General features: G+C 34.8%; 1 protein-coding gene across 1 annotated transcript in view; it reads left to right on the top strand.

Moving 5' to 3' along the window:
• The window catches only part of LOC123686544 (tyrosine-protein phosphatase 99A), a 465,126-nt gene that overhangs the window by 406,531 nt on the left and 32,155 nt on the right, over positions 1-26,440 (top strand). Inside the window, exon 5 of the mRNA XM_045626762.1 lies at positions 14,862-15,049. Coding sequence (XP_045482718.1) covers positions 14,862-15,049 — 188 coding nt within the window. The remainder of the gene's footprint in view (positions 1-14,861; positions 15,050-26,440) is intronic.

The following is a 26,440-nucleotide window of genomic DNA, read 5'->3' on the forward strand; positions in this document are numbered from 1 at the left end:
AATTGGCAAAATCAAATTCTTTAAACCTTCAAGAGTTAAAAATTCGAAAGTGCATAGATACAGAAAAACTGTAATTATTAAAAGCAACGCACAACGATTTATTTTATTCTATCCTGAGTTAATTCTTCTGCAATCTAACTTCAAACGTTGATCCCTTAAATCGTATCATGCCGAGACAAGTTTAATACCAGCTATTATCTAGGCTTTTGTGCAAACTGAACGTCACATCTGAGGAGAGAGCATAGGCGTGTAGTGTACCTGAGTGGTTTTCGTGTAATTTAAAATTTAAAGTCAGGTGTGATGAGATGCAAAATGCAAGCTCGGTTATTTTGTGTTGTCAAAACTGTTAACGATGTGAAAATGAAAGAAGGGAAGTGCAAGAATTTGAGCAAGGGATAATCCACGACGTGAATGGGAATTGATGAGTTTTATTCGACTAGTCAGAAATGCATTTATTTTTGATTTAACTTGGGTTCATCTCTGATCTGCAGATTTAACTGATTCATTACTCCTATTGAAGGAATTGGCTCCATTTGAGTTTTCATTTATATCTAATCCGGACTGCCGCCAGGACTGACTAGAGATTCGAGGCTTTACTTGATATTCAAGCTACTTTACTTTACTTGACTTCAAATCAAGTCAAGTAGTAGTTTTTCAATGGCATGTCAAGTATCATCAAGTTCTTGAAAAATCGAGTATCGTCTATCAAGCTACTTGATTTTTAGCAGTTTTATTGTGTAGTGTGCACATCAATAAAAAGTTATTAAATGAGGAGGAATCTCGCAAAAACACTTTCATTTATAAAACTTAATATATACAAAAAATATCAACTGTTTTAAAATGGAACCACAAAAAATATCAAATAATTTCCATACTGGATCTAGACACATGAGTAGGGATTCATCAAACCAAGTAGCTTGATATTTCAACCAACTACTTGACTTGAAAATCAAGCTCGTGAAAATCACGTACTTGAGCTTGACTTGACCTAATTTTAGATATTGATTGCTTGACTTGATATCAAGCTACTTGATATTACTTGAGCTTGATATGCAAACGTCGTACGGCATATATTTCTACAATCTCGTGCGCGCTTAGACTAAATAAGGTGATTCCTTGAGCTCCAAGAGACTGAAGCATTCGCCAGTGTGACTTTATTAGTAGTTTTCACACATTTCTATGAAATCTATTGATAGATTTTGGTAGTTCCAGAAATATCTTTCCAAACTTGGCCAAAATGGACAAAGATCCTTCATCAACGCCACCATCTACATTTCATTACTCTTTATGTTGACTTGAGCGACTTTAAATCAAGTCAAGCTCAAGCCAAGTAGCTTGAAAATCGCCAAGTCGTGAATCCCATTAGTATCAAGGTAGTATTCAGTCTCTTTACTATAAAGCGTTTCAAACAATTCAGGCCTTTTTGGATGAAATAGACAAACGTCATTTGATAAATTTGGCAAGGTGATTTTAATTTGAAAACTACGATTCCATGTAAAATTGAAAAGATGTCGCAAAGCAAATCAAATGCGAGAACCAGCAGTTAGAAAGTTTGAAAAACCCAATAATGACGCTCAAATATGTATATAACTCATGAAATCGAAAAACTTTAAGAAATATTTAGTAATAATTGGTTGTTTACAGATCTCTCTGTTGCCAAAAACAATTTTTTCTGGTAAATAACAAAAATATCTATTTGATAGCAGAAGTGAAGGTATAATTACAGAGGAAATATAGAAAAAGATTCCTAAATAATATTTGAATTCTTCATATTCTTCTTTATATTCACTATAATTATATTTCTCAATAAAAGTTATTGTCTGTTATCTAACGTACCTAAATGTATTATTTTATTTCCTATTGTTGGTTTTGGATACAATATTCATAACGGTCTTATCAATTTAAATAATTCTCTATTTATGAAAATTTACATTCATAGTATGATGTACGTTATTGATGAAAGAACTGATCAGTCCTTTAGAAATTCTTTATATTTCTGGTCATACAAACCCAAAAAAATAGTCCAACAAAATCCGATCTGTATGGAGCCAGATAAATCAAAAATTTCCAAAACTTCTAATTTTCTCAATTGAAGAATGAAAAAATCGATTGATCTTTCTGATTGAAAAATCAGGAAAAATCTATCAGAATTCACTAAAGTTTTTTGTTTATATGAAATTCGTCAATAATGTAAATTGTACAAAAACAATCAATTTCTCTGAATCTGATAAGTCTCAGAATATTATTCAGAGAACGCAATGATCTGATGGAGTTTGAGTGAGATGTCGAATTCTTGGCGAGAAGAAGCAGTTTATTGTCAATAATGAAATTGATTCAAAGAATGAATCTTTGAGATGATTGCGGTGTGAGCCAGCGGAAAGAAAATTCTGGTTGCATATAAAATAACACATATTTTCGATGCCTACAGCTGGATGTGTAACGTCCTAATGGAAATTACCCTAATGGGTGATTTCATTTTCCAATATACCAGTTGTGGGTTATTAAGCTAAATGCGATGTTATACTACACAAAAATTCCTTTATCCATAATTTACGATGTGTTGATGGTTTCCCTAATAAATAAATCAATTCCACATTTTCAGTCAACAGTTTTCGGTTGTAGATAACCAAATATACCGCACATCATTTATAATTACGACAAGTAAATTCCTGTTCATTATTTATAATGATGAAAATTTAATGCATTATGCCTGTTCGATTGATACACAAAACTGGTACCAGTATTAAAGATCGAATTCATGAAATTCAAAACAGAAATTCCATACTTCTCTCCATTCCTGAGCTCCCACGTCATGCACTCCTGTTGGTTCATATATCATTTTAATTGTAATAGGAACTGATAGGTCATACTAACATTAGACTATAGTTTCAGGGTATTTGATCTCGAATACGCTGAACTATAGTCTAATGTTCGAATGACCTATCAGTTCCTATTACAATTGTGATCTGGAAAGCTTTTATTACAGTTGTGATTCTGGTAAGCTCCTATTACAATTAAAATGATACATGAAGCCACAGTAGTACATAACGTGTAGAACTCTTCTGAAATTTGAATCAACTTTTCTTTCATTCTCGAAGCATATTAGGCCAATTGAAATCTCCCCGGTCTGATGCACAGATACAGATGGCAAGTATCTATATGATTTTTAGTTAGTACCAACTTTCAAACGATACGTGTCAAAATTTGAGAGCAAACCAACCATTAATTTGAGAGATATTGCGTTGGGAGTTTAGCTACTTTTATTATTTGAAAAAATATGGAAAAAAAAGAAATGAAATATTGCTTTTTGAAGGGAAAAAATACAGTTGAAGCAGAATCTTGGCTTGATGATGCGCCAGGAAAATCAACCGTCATTGATTGGTACGCTAAGTTTGAACGTGGTGAGATGAGCACCTTCTGAACGTCTACATCATATCATTCACGAATATTTGTACATGAGTAAGCTGTGTGCAAAATGGGTGCTACGCGAGTTTACAATCGATCAAAAGCAACAACGTCTTAATGATTCTGAGCAGTGTTTGAAGCTGTTTAAGTGCAATAAACCTGAATTTTACGTCGATATGTGCAAATGGATGAACCATGGCTCCATAATTTCAGTCCGGAGTCCAATCGACAGTCAGCTGAGTGGACTGCACACGATGAACCGAATCCAAAGCGAGGAAAAACACAACAGTCAGCTGGAAAGCTTATGGCATCAGTATTCTGGGATGCGCAAGGTATAATATTCATTGATTACCTCCGAAAGGGCCAGACCATATACAGCGATTATTATATACCATTATTGGTTATTGTTGTTTAAAAAATAAAATGGTTGAAAAACAGCCCAATTTGAGGAAAAAATGGTGCTGTTTCTCAACACAATGCGCCGTGTCATAAACAATGAAAACAATGGCAAACTTGCATGAATTGCTTCTGCATCCAAAGTTTTCGCCAGATTTGGCCCCCAGCGACTTTTTTCTATTCTCAGACCTCAAAAAAATGCTCGCTGGAAAGAAATTTATCGCCAATAAAGAAGTAATCACAGAAACTGAGGCCTATTTTGAAGCGAATAACAAATCGTACTACAAAAATTGTATCGAAAAGTTGGAAGATCGCTATAATCGCTGTATCGCCCTCGAAGGCAACTATGTTGAATAAAAAAAATCGAATTTTGCCGAAAAAATGTGTTTAACCATGGTAGACCCGGGACTTTTCAATTGGCCTGTTATGACTAAAGCTGGAATTCTTTATTTGGAATATTGAATAAAATACCTAAACTCACAAATTTCACGCTGGTAAGTATAGAAATTTGAATCAACCAAACAAAAAATTACAGCAAAATGCATTATGATAACAAAACACAAAAGTACTGCGTAATGCATTATGATAAATAAATCAGGATGCGGTTGAGCAAGATTTGATATCCCTTCAGTCATGTATACGAAACAATACCATTCAAATTTATGGGCATTCTAGAAGGTGTGATAGTCTCGAGTAATCCATAAATATTAATAATAATAATAATAATAAAAAACGTCTTTATTTTTTTTTTCAGTAATTATTATTATACTTCTTATTCTTATTAAGTATTACAACAATCCCATTGTATATCATTTGAAAGGAATTGTGCAACTAATGAATTGCGCACATCCTAAACGAAAACCTGATTTGATTGACTGTCTTCATTTCTCCATTTCTGCAGTGATTGTTATATCCCAGGCAAATTCATCCAATCCATCTCAATTTAAATAACTGAGGAACTTCATTGAAAAGCTTCAGTTCGAGCTTGACATTTTTAATAACACACGCAATAATTCCCGGGTTCGGCACACAGATGGCACCAACAGTGTCTACCACTTTCTTTTCTCATTGATAACAAGTTTTAAAAGATGCGAGTGAATGTTTCGGAACATTTCAAGATATTGTTGTTGCTTGAAAAAAATGGGCAAAATCGAGTTTCGTGAATTGATAAAACTAGAGCTTCATCCAGCCAAGTAGCTTGACATTTTAACTCGACTTGAAAATCAAGCTGAAGCATTCGCCAGAGTTGTAGTTTTCTCACATTTCTATGAAATCTATTGATAGATTTTGGTAGTTTCAGAAATATCTTTCCAAACTTGGCTAAAATGGACAAGGATTCTTTATCAATGCGAGCATCTTCAGCTCCTGTTGAAAGTCAATTTTACAGAGCTGCTCTAACAGGTACAAAAACTCGCAATAGGTTAGGCGACAAATCTATAATATCCCTCATGCATCTAAGATCCTCGATGGAAAATTTATGAAATCTAACAAAGCCTGGAGGTTACTCAATATCAATATTTTTTTATTATTTTGTTATGATTTATATTGATTTAAGTTATGTTTCTATTTCAAAAAAGTTGATATTTTCAGTTCTGTTATACAATAGGTTTAATAAATAGAAGTGTTTTTTGCAAGGTTCCTTCTCATTGCATCATTTTTTATAGATGTAGCACGGCACAATGAAACTGCAAAAAAAACAATTAGCTTGATATGATTCAAGTACTTGATAAATAAATACTTGACTTCACTTGAGATTGAAAAACTACTACTTGACTTGAGCTTGATTTGATTTCAAGTCAAGCTTGAAAATCAAGCCGAGCTGTGAATCCCCTATGGCTTGGTAAATGTTATTCAAGCACTGCTCCATCGGCAATAACGGTTAAATGGTAGTTGTTAACTCGGATGAGGAAATGATTGCCGAGGTTAGAGCATATTTCGAAATCAAAGACGAATCTTCTCATAGAAAAAGGTATTGAAAAGTTAGGAGGAGCGTTCGAGTACATGTTTAACTCTTAAAGATGACTGCGTTGACGAATATAGTTGGATTTTCAAGAAGAAAAATCTTTCAAATTGTTGAACCCGGGTCTTGAATGAAGTGTATTCAATCTTCAAACTGATATTCTCAATCTGAATCCTAAATTCCATCCCTAGCGTAAAACCTATAGTTTTGAAATCAAAATCTTGTTCGAAAGTTCTTTCACGTTAAAGTGAATATTCCCGGATGAAATTCACCAAAATATTAGTCACTGGCAAAAAAGGATATTTTTTTTTGTAGAAAAACAAAAGGTCCACTTGACGTCAAAACATTTATAGTATCTTTCGATGTCAAAAGAATTCCAGAAAAAAGTGTACTTAGGATGCTAATACTTTCTGTGTTCTTGAAAAAAAAACATTCGTTTTATGGTGAATTTCCGTCCTTGTATGTATTAGCTTCGATTTGTAGCAAGCTGAAAAACAACGGTTACCGGAAGGACTGTTCGACAAAAGTCGAGTAGCCAGTTCCATATGTTTACATAACTTTCCGAACTTCTCTCTTAAATAAGCTATGAATGGCCCTTTGTAAGAGTGTTGATTCTATTGACGTTATTTGCTGTTATTCACGCCGTATGCTCAGTTTATTCCTGAAATTACTTCACTTCCAGAAAACTATATTTGCTCAGTACTCTCAGAATTTAATCTTTTGAAATGTGAACTTTGCACTACTTCCAACTTTCGTGCCCCCCATTCCGACATTGTTGTACTTTATATGAACTCAAAGACTGTGGAGTATCCCGAGGTCTCTTGTGAATTGGAGAAACTTCGTTCATAGGAAGTTTATCGCGTTCCATTCATTTTCTGAAGTTGATCTTATTTTTTTCCTCCTCTGTTTATAACAACATATTCAAAGCAGCTATATATACTATATTGCCCTATCGTAGTCGTCGCTTTCATCTCATTCGTAACTGTTGAATGTTTCTCGTTTTATGACAAAGTTGAATCAATTTATATCGCGAAACTTGAAAGATTCGATTACTGTATGATATTCACTCATCTATGTCGTCAAATATTTCATTTTTCCGGTCTTTACTTCTCGGAAATATGAAATAGAAGAAAATAGAATAGAAATAGAGGGTTTGACAATTTTTGGGACTATTGGAAAAAGGGGTTCTTTTCAAGTCGGTTTAGTCATTCAATAAAATTTGTCTTTCATGATATCTTATGATTCCTTATGGATTCACTCCAACATTACGTTTTGAATCATTGAAAGCAAAAATTTTATAATTGTCAAAATTATGTCCTACATTTAATTAAAATGTACAACAAAAGTACAAATTTCTTATCCTAAGATATTTATCGTTTTGTTATTAATGTTGCTAATGAAAATTATTAGTTCCAAATAAAATACACTAGGGGAATAAATTAAAGGATCAAAATAAAATTCTAAATTTCAAGCGGTTTTTCAAATGGCTGTATTTTCGATAACAATGGTCGTATCTCAATTTGGAAAGAAGATTTTTGAAGCTTGAAGTTTATAGTTCAGAGATCTTATGCTGAAAAATTCTTCCAAGCAACGTGTACCGCTCAATCCTAATGAATACAGTGTCTTAAATTTCTGCGAAATTTTTTCAGTTTTTATTTTTGGCCTACAGACTTGGAAATTTTTTCCAACTCAATCACTATATGGATGAGATAACTTGTTCATTCAGCTTCAATATCCTCTTTTCAAAATTTCGATACGAGCATTTCTCTCTGAAATATCGAACTTTGAATTGAAAAGGACCTTTTTGTCTTTAACGATCAATATCTCACCAATCAATGTTTGCACAGAAAATTTAGGGGATGTTTTGAAATCTTGAATTAATTCTCTACAAGAAGTAGCTATGGTATTTTCGGAAAAAAAATTTTTTCGTTCTCTACATTAATTTGAAAAGTTGATTAAAAAAAAGGGCTTTTGAAGACTTTTTGGATAATCTAGCGCTGAATTGGAAATATCAAAAAAAACATCAATTATGAGTATGCGTTTCACAGTTCGATATCACCACAAAAATCCCATAGAATTTCAATTCAATCCATGGGGCGGTTTTTTTGTTTCATTCGATTCAATTTCCAAAAAATTAAAGAAAAAAATTTCGCAGAAATTTTAGATACTGTATTCATTAGGATTTGAAAAACCGCTAGAAATTTCGAATTTTATTTTGATCCTTTAATTTATTCCACTAGTATATTTCAATTGTGATTTGTCTTCAGAAGTCTAGCAATTTTTTCTGTTTGATTTGATTTGGAATGAACCCTGTTAAATATATTCTCTATGATTGAAATCAGTGTTGAACGCTATTTGCTTAAGGGTGTTGTACACTTTATTCCTCCCTTGTAATAGGTATGTTGACTAATATCTACATAAATCGTACTATTGTTGTCTGATATATTTTGGGAATATGGGTAGTATGAAGTGAAATGTGTGGTGGTATCTGAATGTGTTTGCTTAGGGTAAATAGAAATCATGTAGGTTATCAATTCAACATAGAAAATTGTCTATTAGTACCTATCATTGAATGAATATGAAATATTGTCGACGTATAATAACGAACTCAATTCGAGGATCACGCATAGTAATCTTTATCTATAGTATCCTTTTCTATGTAAAACCCTCGTTTAAACGTAAAAAATGTATATTATTAGGACTCTTCCTCAATTAGAAGTACTAACGAAAATAGATAATATCTTTTAATAGCACCTTTCTTTTGGAATAGATATTCCAAATCAAAGATTTATTCATGTGATTTGATCATTTTCAATGCAAATTCACAGGGTGATATTTTTTCTGAAACAGTGCCAGCTTCTTTCCTAAAAAATTTTTTTTTGGTGGACCACTGGTAGTTTAAAAATGTAAAAAAAAAGGTATTGCACCACACTTTTTGGTTTCTTGTAGTTTTGTCGTATCTGCTGCCAATTTCGAGAAAAAACTTTCAAACAATCCTCTAGTAATCCTCAGGAAAATCCAAATTCTCATAAAGATCCAGAAGGTAAGTTGTGGTGAATAAATCAATTATAAGTTTTGGCACTTATTTACCCAATATGTAGAGTAGAATTATAAAGATTCGATAAAATGGTATAATTATGTATTACAAAAATGTAGGACTACGAGAAACACCCTGTATCTCGAAAACGAAGGCTTTTAAATTTTGAATTTTTGAAGGACTTTATCTCTCAAAACTATCCAAGGAGACTCTAATTTTCCTTTGTAGCTCCTATTTTTTCAATACGAATGCAAATAATATTGAACGCAAAATGGCGAAGGAGCCGGTTGAAAATATTGTTGGTTGGTATCTCTATTTCGAGAAAAAGATTTCAAACTATTATCTAATAATCCTCAGAAAAAATCGAAATTATTATAAAGATCAAGTAAGTGGGTTGTAATGAACCAGTTCATTATAATGTTAGATTACAATTTTTCTTTGAAGAATTCAAAGGTGCGTTATTGAAAATATTGAACCATAAGTGACTAACTTGATTTACCTAGGGACAATAATTATTTTGTTCCGTATTCTGAAATTTGATTTCATTTAATTCGATCAGTTTCTACTATGAAAGAGTGGTGATTCCCATCATCTAACGAATGACATAAAGAATCAGAACACAAGTACAATAAAACTGAATAAGCCATTGGAAGCAAACCTTTTTTTTTCATCCAGAAAGAAACACTCAACTTGGTGAATTTGTTGGAATATAGAATATCTTTCTGCTCTGAGAAAATCACATATGGTTTATTTCTTGAGAGGCTTCAGATAACTGATTCTGATCCCTTTTACGGAAAATAGTTGGAAGTTTTTGTTTCGTTTCCATTTCTTCCGAGGGGTGACGAAAATAAGAATGCAAAATTTATACAAATCGAATTGGAAAATTCAGTGGAACGGAAAACTCAGTTTCGGGGTGAACTTCTATCTTTCCTCTGAAATGATTTCCTTTCTACGTGAACAAAACCGAAAATTCAGATAATTCTACCCAATATTCGATATTTTATTCCTTGAATGATGAGTGAAAATTATAAAATTCAGGATAAGCATTATGAAGAGGACTGGAAAATTTATCATCAGTCACAATTGTTTTTTTTTTCTTTGAGTAGAAAAATCTGAAATCGAATAGGTATTTCGATTCTCCATTATGTAGAACTGTATCTTTCAAATTTTAGGCAAATATTAGGCCAATTGAAAAGTCCCCGGTCTGATGCACAGATGGCGATGCCAGTATTAAATTCATATAATTTTTAGTTACTACTAACCTTCAAACGATACGTGTCAAAATTTGACAGTAGTCCGACCATTAGTTTGTGATATATTGCGTTGTGAGTTTAGCTACTTTTATTATTTGAAAAAAGTTGGAAAAAAAAGAATTTTGTGTGCTGATGAAATATTGCTTTTTGAAGGGAAAAAATACAGTTGAAGCAAAATATTGGCTTGATAAAGAATTTCTGCATTATGCACCAGGAAAATCGACCGTCATTGATTGGTACGCTAAGTTCAAACGTGGTGAAATGAGCACCCAAGACGGTGAATGCACTGGACGCCCAAAAGAGGCTGTCACCGATGAAAAAATAAAAAAGTTCACAAAAACATTTAGTGTGACCGTAAAGTGAAGTTGATCTAGCAGACATTGTGAAGATATCATCTGAACGTGTACATCGTATCATTCACGAATACTTGTACATGAAAAAGCTGTGTGCAAAATGGGTGCCGCGCGAGCTCACAATCGATCAAAAGCAACAACGTGTTAATGATTCTGAGTAGTGTTTGAATCTGTTGAAGTGCAATAAACCTGAATTTTTGCATCGATATGTGACAATGCATTGCTCCATCATTTCACTCTGGAGTTCAATCGAAAGTCAGCTGAGTGGACTGCACACGATGAACCGAATCCAAAGCGAGGAAAAACACAACAGTCAGCTGGCAAGGTTATGGCATCAGTATTCTGGGTATAGCGTTATTGGATCGTTTGAAGGATGAAATCTTAAAAAAACGGTTTTGAAGATAAAAGGTGCTGTTTCATCAATGTCGTGTCACAAATCAATGAAAACAATGACAAAATTGCATGAATTGGGCTTCGAATTGCTTCTCCATCCCCCGTATTCTCCAGATCTGACCCCAGCGACTTTTTCCTGTTCTCAAACCTCAAAAGAATGCTCGCTGAAGAGAAACTGAGGCCTATCTTTGAAGCGAAAGACAAATTGTACAAAAAAAATGGTATCAAAAAGTTGGAAGATCGCTATAATCGCTGTATCGCCCTCGAAGGAAACTATATTGTATAATAAAATCGAGTTTGCCAAAAAAATTTATTATACTATGGTACACCAAGGACTTTTTAATTGACCTGTTATGGTCTCAAATGATAAGGTTCAACTTACTGAGTTCGTTAAGGGAAAAATTTCGATGAAGGGTCCCGTAAATACAGCCACTCAATATTTCAATTTCAAATTTCATCTCAAAACTACACATTCGAAGAATTTTTCATTTTTAGTTTGGTCACAATTCTATGAATTTATGCAGTTGTGGGACTTTCCTAGAATATAGTTCAACTATTACTGAAACTGCGTGCAACTAAGTCCATTATGATTGTATGTTTCCATTATGGATACGTAAAATATATCTTCCTGAAATGTCACATTCAATCACATTCAGTGACAAGTCGACTTCACTTTCCAATGCATAAATATTCGATATGTATTTATTTACCGTTTTTCTATCAGTCGATGTCAGGGCACTCTACAAATCGAAATTTAATGTAAATATATTTCCGTTCTCTTCAAATACTGTTGATGCGGTATACAACAGTAAATGCATGTGTATGAAGATATTCAATTCCGATCGAATTTTATAGGCAAAAGATTATTCCAATATATTCATCCAAAAAGTAAATTCTGCATTGTGATGCAAAAAACGATTTGTGAGTGCCATTCAAACTTGATGTATATTGTGAACGCAACCGAGGTTCCGAGTTAAAGTTTAGTAGTATGTGCCTTCGACTGATTTCTTTATTGAACTGATATGGAATGGACTTCTATTGCATTCGAAGAGTTCTCATTAAAATGGAATACCTACCAAATTTTCAGAGCTTTTATCGATATTGGTAGCTTGCAATTTACATTCCTTATTTTGGACTATTGACCGTGGCCCACCCTATACAGGGTGTTTCATTGGGAAACGGAAATACTTCACAGGTGCATAGGTGACACCAAGGCGGTTCTGGAGATACCCCATTTATTGGCTCTTACTGTCTCCGTAGCCGAGATACAGGGTGTTTTATGAATTTTGCCTGTTTCTTTCTGAGGCCATATCAAACGAATCACGCGGTATATTTTCTCTATATTTGGTAAATATGTTCCTAATTGAGAGCCCAAACGTATCACGCAATAACCGCCTTGAAAATCTAGATCCGGGTTAACAAGAAATCCACGGAAAACACAGAAAGAAACTAAAATTCTATTTTTTCATAACCGAATTTGACATTTCAAGAATTGTAATGAATTATTCGTAATTGAAAATTGTATTGGTTTATGGATTTCTCATCAATCGCAATGAAAAATTAATTATAATTCATTAAATGTAAAATTTAGTTATCCAAACATCGAATTTTAGTTTATTTTTGTGTTTTCGGAAAGTCTAGGACTGCCCCACACAGTGAGGAATTGTGGTTTTTCCTCATCTAAGGTTCTTTCCCGATAACTCTCAAAGTATTCATTTTTGGTATAGGGTTTACTTGAGTACCCTCCCCTCACTATTTTGGTAGGAAAAATCGACTGTAATACTAAAAACTATAGGTTCTTATTTGAAAATCTTGATTTTTGATGAATTTGAGTTGTCGAACTCCATGATCTTCTTATGAACACTCTGTACATTTTTGGTCCAAACCGTAAACAGTCCTATAATTCTACGTTTTTGCATAATCGAAAAAGAAAAAAAATTTTTCGAAAAAATCTTTCTCCGCCGAAATATCAAAAAAAAATGAATCCTCATAGCTACCATTTTTTTTATAAGAATCCCATTAACTCATGAACCATTGAGTTTTCACCCAAGGTTTGGCATATTGCCGAAATTGTCATTAAAAAATCTATCTAATGATGCAATAATATCCTGGGTGTGCCATTTGAAATAAGAAAGTAGTAGTCTGTTTCGGGTGTAACCGGAATATGTAGAGATCTTTTTTTTGGTTTTAGGGAGAAAGATCATTGTCTAAAACCCCAATACCACAACATGCAAATTTTCAGCTCATAATTATGATTTGTTTTCCATAAACATCTAATAGGCCATCCCGATGAATCATATATATACCAGTATATTGAAGTATCTACATGCGAAATTTCGTGAGCATAAATACAAATCTTCACAAGTTCGTAAGAGCTCCTAACTTCAAATCAATGTTTTCCTCATTTTCATCATAATTCACTAATGATTTCCAAATAATGATCAAGTCAATGTATGCACTGGCCAGTTTTCAAATAAAATCATAAATTTTGTAATGTAATCTTTCAATTCTCTTTCATTATATAAACGCGATAACGAAAAAAACTTAATTGAAGGTCTGAAAGTATTCTACTTACTCCATTACCTATCGCTACTATCGGTAATCTCATTAATAATCGATTCTACTTTGAGATGATTTCAAACTGTAATCAGTATTCACTGGAGAATAGAATGAAAATCTACTGTTTGTATTTTCAACGGAAATCATTATGTACATTAAATAATAGGTAACTTGGAAAATCGACGATACACCTAATAGCTGTACAATATGAGCTTCCATCATGAATTACTTCAATCAAAAAAATCGAATGCAATTATGATGCATCAAAGATAATGTTGAGTATCAAATCGATAGTATAATTATGAATAGGGAAGGAACAGAATTGTATTTCTCCAATTTCAAAAGAAGAAAATTTCATGGAGACAGGTCATTTCTACATTCGGTGAATTAAAAATCAATTCTAACACAAAGAACGTCGGATAAAATGAAATCAACTAAATTTATAAATATATAAATATTGATAATATTTTCCTTGATGTAATTCTAAAGGGTGTTTTTTTTAGAGCTATAGAACTTTAAATTGCAATAAAACAACGATGTATTATTCGATTGACATGAATTTTATTTATCCGAAGATAATCTTGTGGCATTATATTTTAAATATGATTTCTGGCATATGACCGCCACGGCTGGCTCGGATGTAGTCCAATCTGGACATTCAATTTTCGATGACTCTTTCCAACATTTGTGGCCGTATATCGGCAATAACACGGCGAATGTTGTCTTCCCAATGGTCAAGGGTTTGTGGCTTGTAAATAGTATAGCGGTGTTAAATCACAAGATCTTGGAGGCCAATTCACAGGTCCAAAACGTGAAATTAGGCGGTCACCAAACGTGTCTTTCAATAAATCAATTGTGGCACGAGCTGTGTGACATGTTGCGTCGTCTTGTTGGAACCACAGCTCCTGGACATCATGGTTGTTCAATTCAGGAATGAAAAAGTTAGTAATCATGGCTCTATACCGATCACCATTGACTGTAACGTTCTGGCCATCATCGTTTTTGAAGGAGTATGGACCAATGATTCCACCAGCCCATAAAGCGCACTAAACTGTCAGTTTATCTGGATGTAACGGTGTTTCGACATACACTTGAGGATTAGCTTCACCTCAAATGCGGCAGTTTTGTTTGTTGATGTAGCCATTCAACCAGAAGTGCGCTCCATCGCTAAACAAAATGAAATGGACGTAGTGCGCGATACGTATTCCGCACAGAACCATTATTTTCGAAATGAAATTGCACTATTTGCAAGCGTTGTTCAGACGTGAGTCAATTCATGATGAATTGCCAAACCAAACTAAGAATAAATCACTTGACAGTTGTTAAATCGGTTGCCATCTTGAACAGTAATGTCAACTTAAAGTTATATATTTCGAAAAAAAACACCCGTTATAATATTTGCAGGAAAATGCCTGATTGATAGATCGTATGGAAGTTATACAGTACTGCAACCTTAAGGTCTATTTTTCCATTTTAATTTGAACTAATAATTAAATTTTTTTCAGCACCTACTGGTAAACCGGTTATAACCAATGCACACAACACATCAGCAACTTCTCTTCGTATCAGCTGGAGGGCACCACGTCTCGATACCATTCATGGTGAATTTTTGGGCTACCGCATAGCATATCGTCCACGTGATAGAGGAGAAGAAGCCTTCAAGGAAATTTACATAAGAGATCCTAACGTGGAGGTAAGAACAGTAATCAGTAATTATCGTTAATATACACTGCGCAAAAAAATTAACGCACATTATGGAAATCTCAAATTTATTCTACAACTTAAGGTGTTCTCAATGATAATTATTTTTATCAGAATTATGCATGGATATGTTATCCACTTTCAATGTTTTTCTTCAATACAGATGTTTTTTCCCAGCAGGAATAAAAAAAGATGAGATTATCAGATTTTGAATGTATTGGCTCCATTCTGAAATCAGTTGTTCTCGATCAATTCTAGTGATCAATAGTTTTTCTTTCGTTTGATTTTCTACACTCGATCGCTATGCAACGCGAAACACGCAATTTGACCCAAGAGAAATGTGCCCAAGCGGTAGTTTTGCGAGAAGAAGGGTGGACATACACAAAAATTGCAGAAAGGTTTGGAGATTCCCATACAAGTGTGTCCAGAATGTTGCAGCGATTCAGGGAGACAGGTATGAATGTCCGAAGACCAGGTGAGGGTAGACCACGGGTAACAACTGCCATTCAAGAACGTTACTTGAGAGTTTCTTCATTGAGACAACGGTTTGCAACCGCTCACCTCCTTCAAAATCAGCTTGAGCCAACTCATGGGGTGCAAACAATAAGAAGTCGCCTCAGAGATTTAAGGCCTCGTGTCGCGGCAAGAGGCCCAGCTCTTACCCCAGCCCATCGAAGGGCGCGTTTGGATTTTGCGAGAGAGCATATCCATTGGGAAGAGGCTGATTGGGAAAGAGTTCTCTTCACAGATGAGTCTAGATTCTGCCTCTACCATTGTGATCGACGTTTTCTTGTATACAGACGTCCACATGATTTAAGAGAGGATTTAAGGCCTCGTGTCGCGGCAAGAGGCTCAGCTCTTACCCCAGCCCATCGAAGGGCGCGTTTGGATTTTGCGAGAGAGCATATCCATTGGGAAGAGGCTGATTGGGAAAGAGTTCTCTTCACAGATGAGTCTAGATTCTGCCTCTACCATTGTGATCGACGTTTTCTTGTATACAGACGTCCACATGAAAGATATGCTCAGTTCAATTTCCTGAATACTACTGGTTTCGGGGGAGGATCGATTATGGTATGAGGTGGAATATCTTTGACTGCTCGCACAGACCTAGTGGTTGTTGATAATGGAGCTATGAATGCTGATAGGTATATAAGGAACATTCTTGAAGAGCATGTAATGCCATTTGCCCCATACATTGGTGAAAATTCCATTTTTATGGACGATAATGCCAGACCCCATCGTGCGCGCATCGTTCAGGAGTAGCTTGAAGAGGTTGAAGTCTCTCGAATGGAATGGCCAGCAAGAAGTCCAGATCTCAATCCGATTGAGCAGGTTTGGGACAACCTCAATAGAAGGCTGAGAAGTTCAGAAAATCGTCCAGCTACTCTTAACGACTTAGGAATCCAACTCAGAGAAATCTGGAAAGGATTAGATCAGAACATTTTAAGATCACTCATTTTGAGTATGAACCGTCGTTGCCGAGCTATAATTAACGCAAGAGGTGGAAATACCAAGTATTAAATCACTTATCAGCATTCCAATATTTTGAAAATTGTTTTTTTCTCTTCTTTCACATAAGATTCGGTGAAATCCGGAATTTTTCTTCCATTTAATGTGTCTTGTTTCGTTCAAAACCTTCCCGAGAGAACATAAAAAATAAGTTATAAAGTCATCTTGATTCGATTATTTGATCAACTTACTATGTTCTTGAGTAATTATAGTTTTGAAAATTTGATTCTTTTCTGGTTGTAATAATAGTTTTTATAATCATTGAAATTTTACGACAAAGAATTGAATATTTATATTACAATACAATTCCTGTAATATTTCCAAATTTTCTCGTATAATGAATACCATTCAAAGATTCGAAAATAATCAAAAAAATCAATGATACATTAGAGATAAATTTCATTTCTGAACAAATTATAGAACAAAATAAGATTCAAAGCTTTGTTCGAATAACTTGCCACTGAGATTTTAAGAATTTTGATCTCCAATTTTTCTGGAAAGGTTTTTCCTTCAACTCCATTTCATCTTATCAATGATATACGACCAGAAGAAGATCGTTGAAGTTGAGAAGGTTACCAAACGAATGGCTGCATTATTAGAGAAATATTTTCCCGCGATACTATCAAACTTTTTAACTCGAAATATGACTCCTCCAATCTCTTGTCCCAAATGGAGACATTCCGGTTATTTTTGAGGGGATTTATGTACAGATCTGATATCTCCATTGCGTCGCGTTCTGTAGATAGCACATAAGGTAATCGAAAAATTAGGTAATTCCTGCTTGCAGTTTGTTGAGACACATAGCATTGGGGAGAAATTAGGGGAGATGAAGATATCTCACGTTCGTATAAAGTTTCTTGAACACGCGCTCAAGATAAAAGTCAGTTTTGGTAGGAGATATCTGGTTATTACTACTAATTCATGTTCAGTTAAGTGATATAGTGCTCAACAATTTCAGCAAATTATTTGGATGATAAGCGTTAAGAAATATCCGAGTGAAGGAGGTAATTAGTCCTCAAAATTATTCTCATTATGTTTCAACGTCTAGAAACATGAATATGCAAACCTTCCTGTGAAAATCTTTATTGTAATATGAAAACTAAATTATTCTCTCTCAATACATAGCCGTTCAACTTTACTTCCGCCGTTTTTTTACGAAATTCGAGACTTCATCGTGAAAAACTGGTCCAACATTTATAATGCAAAGTATTATCCATTGCTAGCTACTACTTTGTCCCATCTTATGGGCAGAGTACGAATCCCGCGTAGAAAAAACTGGACATCTTTTGAAGCGATCCACGAATAGATCAAATTTTTTACTTCATCATAAGACCAGAAGTGCTGGTCAGCAACCCCGTGTGCCATTGATCGAAATAAGCGATAGTCCGTGGGAGCAACGTCTGCTGTTCACAAGCAAACAAACGCCGTTCAACATATCTCGGCTTCAACTCGTACAGCGTTCAATTTCCTTGTTTCTGAATCATTCCCATGACTTTCAGGCGTTTTTAAATGGCTTGTTGCGTCACTGCCGCATCTGATCGTTGGAGATATATAGGGATTTGTTCATCTTATGAGTGAAATTTTACAGTTCGATAACTGATTAACAAATCTACCGAATGATATCAAATTTTGAAGTTTTGTTACCCTTTCCTATCTCCTTCCTTCAATATTTCTGAATTCGAGTAAATCAGATCCGGACTAGGAAGATTTCAGACTTTTCCTATTTTCGTGAATATTGGATCACCCTGTACGTGAACATTATGATTTTTTTCCGTTTTCGGAACCACAAAGAATCAATTCATTATAAAAATTCTAAATCTCTGCTTGGCACGATCATACAGGGTGATTAATAAACATTCCCTTATGAGTGAAATTTTTTTAATTCAATAATTCTTCAACAAATCCACCGAATAATTTCAATTTTTGAAGTTTTGTCGCCCTTAACTATCTCCTCCTTTCAATATATCTGAAATCGAATAAATCAACTCCAGACTAACAAAATTTTAGACTTTTTCTATTTTCGTGAATATTGGATCACTCTGTACGTCAATATCATAATTTATTTTCGTTTTCGTAACCACAATGAATTAATTATAATCAACATTCTAAAACTCAGCTTGCCACCATCATACAGGGTGACCAATAAACATTCCCTCATGAAAGAAGTACAACCGATTCAACCGAATAAGATAGCAGAATCTGTGAAACAACTTTATCATATCAACGTGCTCAAAAATGTATCAAAATGGAGGAGTATCATTTCGAACAATATCTGCTGAACTGAAAATATTTTATTTTCGATTCATTGTTTTCAAGATCAAATATTTTCAATTTATTTGCTGTTTTTGTTCTATTCTTTATCCAGTTTGTTGATTAAAAGTTTTCTCAAATAATTTGAGGAAAATTTAGGTGACATTCGTGAAGGATGAAACAACTTCAATTTTCGAAATAATTCTACCGATAAATTCAAGATATCTTGAACTATGAAATTTCTTTCATGGAGAAATGTTTATTGATCACCCTGAATGATGGCGCCAAGCAGAGATTTAAAATTTTTATTATGAATTAATTCTTTGTGGTTACGAAAACGAAAAAGAATCATGATATCAACATACAGGGTGATTCAATATTCAAGAAAATAGAAAAGGTCTTAAATTTTCCTAGTCCGGATCTGATTTACTCGATTTGAGAAATATTGAAGGAAGGCGATAGTAAAGGGCGACAAAACATGAAAAATTTAAATTATTAGGTGGATTTCTTGAAGAGGTATTGAACTAAAAAAATTTCACTCATAAGGGAATGTTTATTGATCACCCTGTATGACCGTGCCAAGCAGAGATTTAGAATTTTTATAATGAATTGATTCTTTGTGGTTCCGAAAACAGAAAAAATCATAATGTTCACGTACAGGGTGATCCAATATTCACGAAAATAGGAAAAGTCTGAAATTTTCCTAGTCCGGATCTGATTTACTCGAATTCAGAAATATTGAAGGAAGGCGATAGGAAAGGGTGACAAAACTTCAAAACTTGAAATTATTCAGTCGATTAGTTAAAGAGTTATTCAACAGTGAAATTTCACTTATAAGATGAACATCACCCTGTATATCCCAAACGAAGGCACTCAGGCGATTGAAACCTCTTGATACGGGTCCTCCATGATGACCAAAATCATGGTATTCGTTTGTCGCATTCTTCCCGGAACACCCTGTGTATTATTTCCTGCACTGGCACATTGAAGAGGTGATGAAAGTTTCCCGTTTCCAGAAATACACAATTTATCAGTGTAAATCCCATTGTACCTTAACGCCTCATCATACATGATTATAATACAACAGTTCCTCATTCTCTTCATTATAATGGTTTCCTCATGCCCTTTCATTTCGAAAGCTCCATATTCTTCGTGATATACTGTGAAATGTCTGAAAACCAAAACGCAAGAGACATTTAATTTGCTGGAACAAAAGCACGAAATCATCGTTTTCTGAGTCGCACCATGCATCCATCTTTTCTTGTTGTGAAGCGTCGAATTCCTGATGAAATGAGTATTTCACACAGCGTTAAAGCATTCCTCACTAAGGTTAATGAAAAGTATCCACAGAAATCACAAGTATTCGAATGAAATAAACGGAATCTCAGTTTCAGGGAAAGTTACAGATTTTTTCACAATACACTTGAAGATTTGTTATGAGTTATAACCGCTCCAACTGAAGAGTTATTTATTTATTTCATTTAGTCAATTATCTCCAAGAAAAAACAGTTTTGAATGAAAACAACGGAGAACTGAATGAGATTCTGATTTCTGTCGAATCTTCATTTCTTTTCAATAGTTATTCAATACTAATTCAACTCAAAATCAAACTTATGCAGATACGAGCTTCGGATTCTTCTCTTGACATATTTAATTATATATAACATACTACATGTTACATAAGAATGATATAATAGGATAATTTCTGATCATATGCATTCAGTTATCTAGAAAAAATACTTTATAAATAGCAACGTTCGCTCCTTAGAACACCTGATATAGTCATTGATACCAACAACCGGCTCCTTCGCTATTTTGCCTTCCATATTATTTGCTTTCGTATTGAAAAAATAGGAGGTACAAAGGACAATCAGAGTTTCCTTGGATAATTTTAAGAAATTAAATCCTTCAAAAATGGACCCATAAAATCTTTGTTTTCGAGATACAGGGTGTTTCTCGTAGTCCTACATTTTTGTGATAATTATACCATTTTATCGAATCTTTATTAATCTACTCTACAGATTGGGTAAATAAGTGCCAAAACTTACAATTGATCTTTTCACCACAGCTTACTTACTGGATCTTTATAGGAATTTGGATTTTTCTGAATTTTACTACAGGATTTTTTGCTCGAAAATTGGCAGCAGATACAACACAACTACGAGATACCAAAACGTGTAGTGCTGAACCAATCTTTTTTTTTACATTTTTCTGAAATAGCAGTGGTAAAAAAAAAAAAGTTTTAGAAGAAAGAAACGGACACTGTTCCAAAACAAAATATCACCCTGTAGATTTATAATCAGAATTACATTCACATGATGAGCTTCAAATTGAATTATCTATGCCAAATTCAAGTTGAATATCTTGTGGAGACAAGGTGGTTTGAGAAAAACATCAATTTACCTTCAATTTAGGAACAAGAGCATACATCGGGCTGTCTCTACATATGTCACTCTTCGTTTTTGTTGTAGATGGTGATTACAATCTTTGTGCAGCTATCTATCTGAGTGGGTTGGTTTTCTGTAAAATAATATATGTATATATAAACTGAAATTATAACGAATCGCATCAAAAATGTGTACAACTTTGTTTTCGCCGTTTTGCAATAGGTGGCTGTAGCGGTAAGTGGTAGTCAAATAAATAGATCATAGATATCATACAATAAGCTTAGGTATTGTAAACATAACGCCATTGAAATATTAGTCGATTTGTGTCTGCATCATAAAGTTATTCTCGATTAAACATGTCAGTTTACAAGCCAAATTCTCGTAATTTTCGGAGGGGTTTTAATTATCTGCTTTATTATGAAGAAATTTGCGGCTGAAGCTTATCGAATGCTGTCAAAGGCCGCTATCAGTGAAAGAACGTGCCGAGAGTGGTTTCAACGCTTCAAGAACGGTTATTTTGACGTCAAACACCAGCATGGAGGTGGAAGAGTGAAGGTTTTCGAAGATGCAGAATTGAAGGCATTACTTGATCAAGACTCGTATCAAACGCAACAATAATTGGCAGGATCATTGGGAGTGACGCAATAAGCCATTTCAAAACGCCTGAAAGTCATGGGAATGATTCAGAAACAGGAAAATTGGGTGCCGTACGAGTTGAAGCCAAGATATGTTGAATGGCGTTCGTTTGTTCGTGAACATCGGCTTGCAAGGCTAAGGTGGAAGAGATTTATTCATCGCATTGTGACTGGAGACAAAAAATGGGTTCTAAGGATTGCTCAGTCACAGGGGATCGTTATCGAACGCAATTAATGTAGGATCCAGTTATTGTTCCCTGTAAATAATTGTGATGGTCAACAGGATGCTTGGAGACCTATTAGTTTTTTCAAGTGTCGAGGGCATGACAGTTTCAATGAATTTACAGGGAACGAATTGCTTTTGTATATAACTTAGAAAGGAAGTGTTAATTCTTCGAGATGTTGAAAACATGTCGGGTCGTTCACTCCATTGTAAATCTTAGGAGATTTACTGGGGTTAGGAAAGATCGAAAACAAGACGGATGTACCAGATGTGTCACATCTATGTATCAGGTTCTAGTCCTTCGAGAATATTCGATTTCCAGGAATCCGCGAAGAGCTTTGTGGGCGGTACGACAAAACTCTTATTGGACTAGGGGTGGTACTTGGTACTTTCCCCCGATATCGGAGTGGTGCTAAGGGTATGATCAAGCCGGAAGAAGGGAAGTCGATATTCAGGGGAGGTTAGTAAGTTGCGGGCAGTAGTGAGTAAGTTACAGCCGTTGGACAGTTCAAGTCAAGTCTAAGACAAGTTAAGAGCAAGTTCGGTCGGTCAACTTAAGACGTACGACGTAAAGACGGTTCACGGACTAGATTAAGACGAGTCGCGAACGAGTTAAAGAAGAGACGACCGAAACTAGACTTGAAGACGAAGACGTGATATTCGAAGAAGCAAAGTTGTAAATATGTATATTCATGAAAAATTTCATTTAATAAATCACAGTGTGAAAGATGTAGCTGATCGAGCCACTTATTCTTATCAGAAGATCTTTTGCTTCAGAATGGATTATTTTAAATAAAGGAGGCGCATATATCCGCACAGAAGCCGATAGTTTCCGACGTAGGACCTTTGCAACCTGATATTGGGGTCAGATCGTTAGGCCGCAAGAATTCCTAAACCTTCCTGCATGTCGAACTGTGGCACAACTGATTGTGTATTAGGCAATCAGATTCGAGCCGTGTAATGAATCCGGCTGAAATGGCTCTGGATTTTCGGTTAGTTCCTGTGCCGGACAATTATGATAACCCAGTCATCGAATTTCGTTACGTTTCAACACAGGCTAACGCCTCGGAATATGGTCGAAGTGTTTGCCGATACAGAAACTGTAGCTACGTTATAATGATGAGATTATCTCGTGTCGTGGGTAATCGACCGCGCTGCCATCAGCTCAACGCTTACGCCATAATTCTTTTTAAAAGCCGCTGTGCGTTGACTATACAGGGACTTTTAAATGTGATTTATTGAACTCCGATCCTATTTTTGACTCTGTATCGGAAAAACAGCGGATTTTCCTTCGGATCGAGAACAGTTGAACGTTTCGAATTTGATGACTCGTTTTAGCTACAACTTCAGTAAGAATACCTATTAAATTATGGTTTAATCATTGTCTATTTGCCTTTACTTATCAGAAAACAGGGAATGCTTCAGTCGAAAAAAAAACTATTCTGAATCAAATCGAAATTGGTTCGGAAAATCAGCATATCATATGATGAAAACTTCGTGATGGCAAGGTGATTTGAGAAAAAAATCAATTTACCTTCAATTTAAGAACACGAGCATACGTCGAGCTGTCTTTACAATTGTCACTCTGCGTTTCTGTTGTAGATGGTGATTACAATCTTTGTGCAGGTATCTATCTCTGTGAGTTGGTTTCCTGTGAAATAATATATGTATAGAAAAACTGAAATTATAGCGAATTACATCAAAAATGTATGTACAACATTGCTTCCGCCGTTTGGCTGTTGCGGTAAGTGGTAGTCGAAATAAATAGATCGTAGATGTCATACAATAAGCTCAGATATTTGTGAACATAACGCCATCGAAATGTAGATAGTAGATTTGTGTCTGCATCATCAAAAGTTATTCTCGATTAAATGTCAGCTTACAAGCCAAATTCTCGTCATTTGCGAGATGTTTCAATTTTCTGCTTCAATATGAAGAAATCTGAGGCTGAGTCTCATGGAATACCCTCAAATACCTATGGTGAGGCCGCTATTAGCGAAAGAATGTGCCGCTTCAAGAACGGTGATATTGACGTCAAAGAGGTGGAAGAGGGTAGGTTTTCGAAGATGCAGAATGAATTTAAGATAAATATCTTGTGAAGACAAGGTGCTTCGAGAAAAAAATCAATTTACCTTCAATTCAGGAACACAAGCATACGTCGGGTTGTCTCTACAAGTGCCACTCTTCGTTTTTGTTGTAGATGGTGATTACAATCTTTGTGCAGGTATCTATCTGAGTAGGTTGGTTTTCTGTAAAATACTATATGTATAGATAAACTAAAGTGATAGCGAAAAGAATCAGGTGCAATTATACAAAAATGTATTAGGTGTACAACTTTGCTTCCGCCGTTTTGCAATGATTTCGACGTAGAAGACCAGCATCGAGGTGGAAGAGAGAAGGTTTTCGAAGATGCAGAATCGGAGGCATTACTTGATCAAGACTCGTGTCAAACGCAACAAGAATTGGCAGGATCATTGGGAATGACGCAACAAGCCATTTTAAAAACGCCTGAAAATGGGAATTATTCAGAAACAAAGAAATTGGGTACCGTAGGTACGAGTTGAAGCCGAAAAATGTTGAATGGCGTTTTTTTGCTTGTGAACAGCTGCTTGCAAGGCAAAGACGAAAAGGATTTCAGCATCGCATTGTGACTGGAGACAAAGAATGGGTTCATTACGATAATCGTAAGCGCACAAAATCATGGAGATATCCCATCCATGCTTCCACGTCGATTGTTTGAAATTTTTTTCTCAAAATCGGTAGCAGATACGACAAAACTACAAGACATCAAAAACTGAAGTACTGGACCAAAGTTTTTTTCTACATTTTTCTGAACTACCAACGGTCCATCGAAAAAAGTTCTTCAGGAAAGAATCGGACACTGTTCGAAAATAAAATATCACCCTGTAGATTTGTATTCAAAATAAGCATATCACATGATGTCAACTTCAAATTGAATTTTCTATGCCAAATTTAAGTTAAATATCTTGTGAAGACAAGGTGCTTCGAGAAAAAAATCAATTTACCTTCAATTTAGGAACACGAGCAGACGTCGGGATGACTCTACAAGTGCCACTCTTCGTTTTTGTTGTAGATGGTGATTCAATTCTTTGTGCAGGTATCTATCTGAGTGAGTTGGTTTTCTGTGAAATAATATATGTATAAATAAACTAAAATTATAGCGAAAAGAATCAGGTGCAATTATATCAAAAATGTAGTAGGTGTACAACTTTGCTTCTGCCGTTTTGCAATGATTTTGACGTCGAAGACGAGAAACATGATAAAGTGATTTTATAGCATGACAATGCTCGACCCCATGTTGCGAAAGTGGTCAAGACATGCTTGGAAATGTCCAACCCCACCCGCCGTATTCTCCAGACGTTGCTCCCTCGGACTATTACTCGTTTCGATCAATGGCACACGGCCTGGCAGACCACCACTTCCGGTCTTAGGAAGACCTGAAAAATTGGATCGATTCGTGAATCGCTTCAAATGATGATAAGTTTTTTCTACGCGAGATTCGTACTCTGCCCATAAGATGGGACAAAGTAGTATCTAGCAATGAATAATAGTATGGGTAAAAACTGAACAAATCGAAGTATGATCATCTTGAGCTCAAAATGATAATGTCGTATTTGAAATGAGAATGAATTTATCGAGATATAGCAATAATTGGGTTCATTAAAAATTACTGGTTCTTAATTCTAGAGTTTTAGATCAGGATATTATTGATATTTCGTGAATTCCGTGAACCTTCGGAATCCTACATGTACTTCTAACTCGTTAAAAATGTTTATCTGGTATAGTTTGTTCTTAAATCGTGAAAATAGAAAAATTCAGTGTTATTCATTTGTCAATCATATATCGAACAAGTATGAAAATGTTGTGTTTGAGTTTATTGAAATTCAATTATGCATTTTCATCTAGTGTCAAGTTTAGAACAGGATATTTCAATTCTGAAACAAGTTCAAAAAACCCTTTTTCAAACTTTGACCTGCTTTTTGAATTCCCTCAAAGTTTGTAGCTGCTTGGTTCTATTAATTAACGCTCTATCAATCAAACAATTAATTGCTCGACGTTAACAACTTTTTTGCTTGTATCCACTTCTCAAAGAGCTGAAATGAGACTAACAATTAATTTGTGATTAAATTGTTCAGAGAGGGAACTTAATTTGATGAAAGAAACCTATAACTATTTTCGACCAATTTCGAGCTCTTCCTAGTTCTCAAAGTTAAAATTGGATTTCACTAGCGAAATATGCGAACGCTGCATTATTCGGAAACTGATGCATTATATACTAATGTGAGGTGAAAATTCCCGGATTTAGAATATCATCTTCATCGAATCTCTAATTCAGGATTAAAAGTTGAATTATGAAA

This window comes from Harmonia axyridis, chromosome X (genome assembly GCF_914767665.1).
Source record: "Harmonia axyridis chromosome X, icHarAxyr1.1, whole genome shotgun sequence".
NCBI classification, from domain to species: Eukaryota; Metazoa; Arthropoda; class Insecta; order Coleoptera; family Coccinellidae; genus Harmonia; species Harmonia axyridis.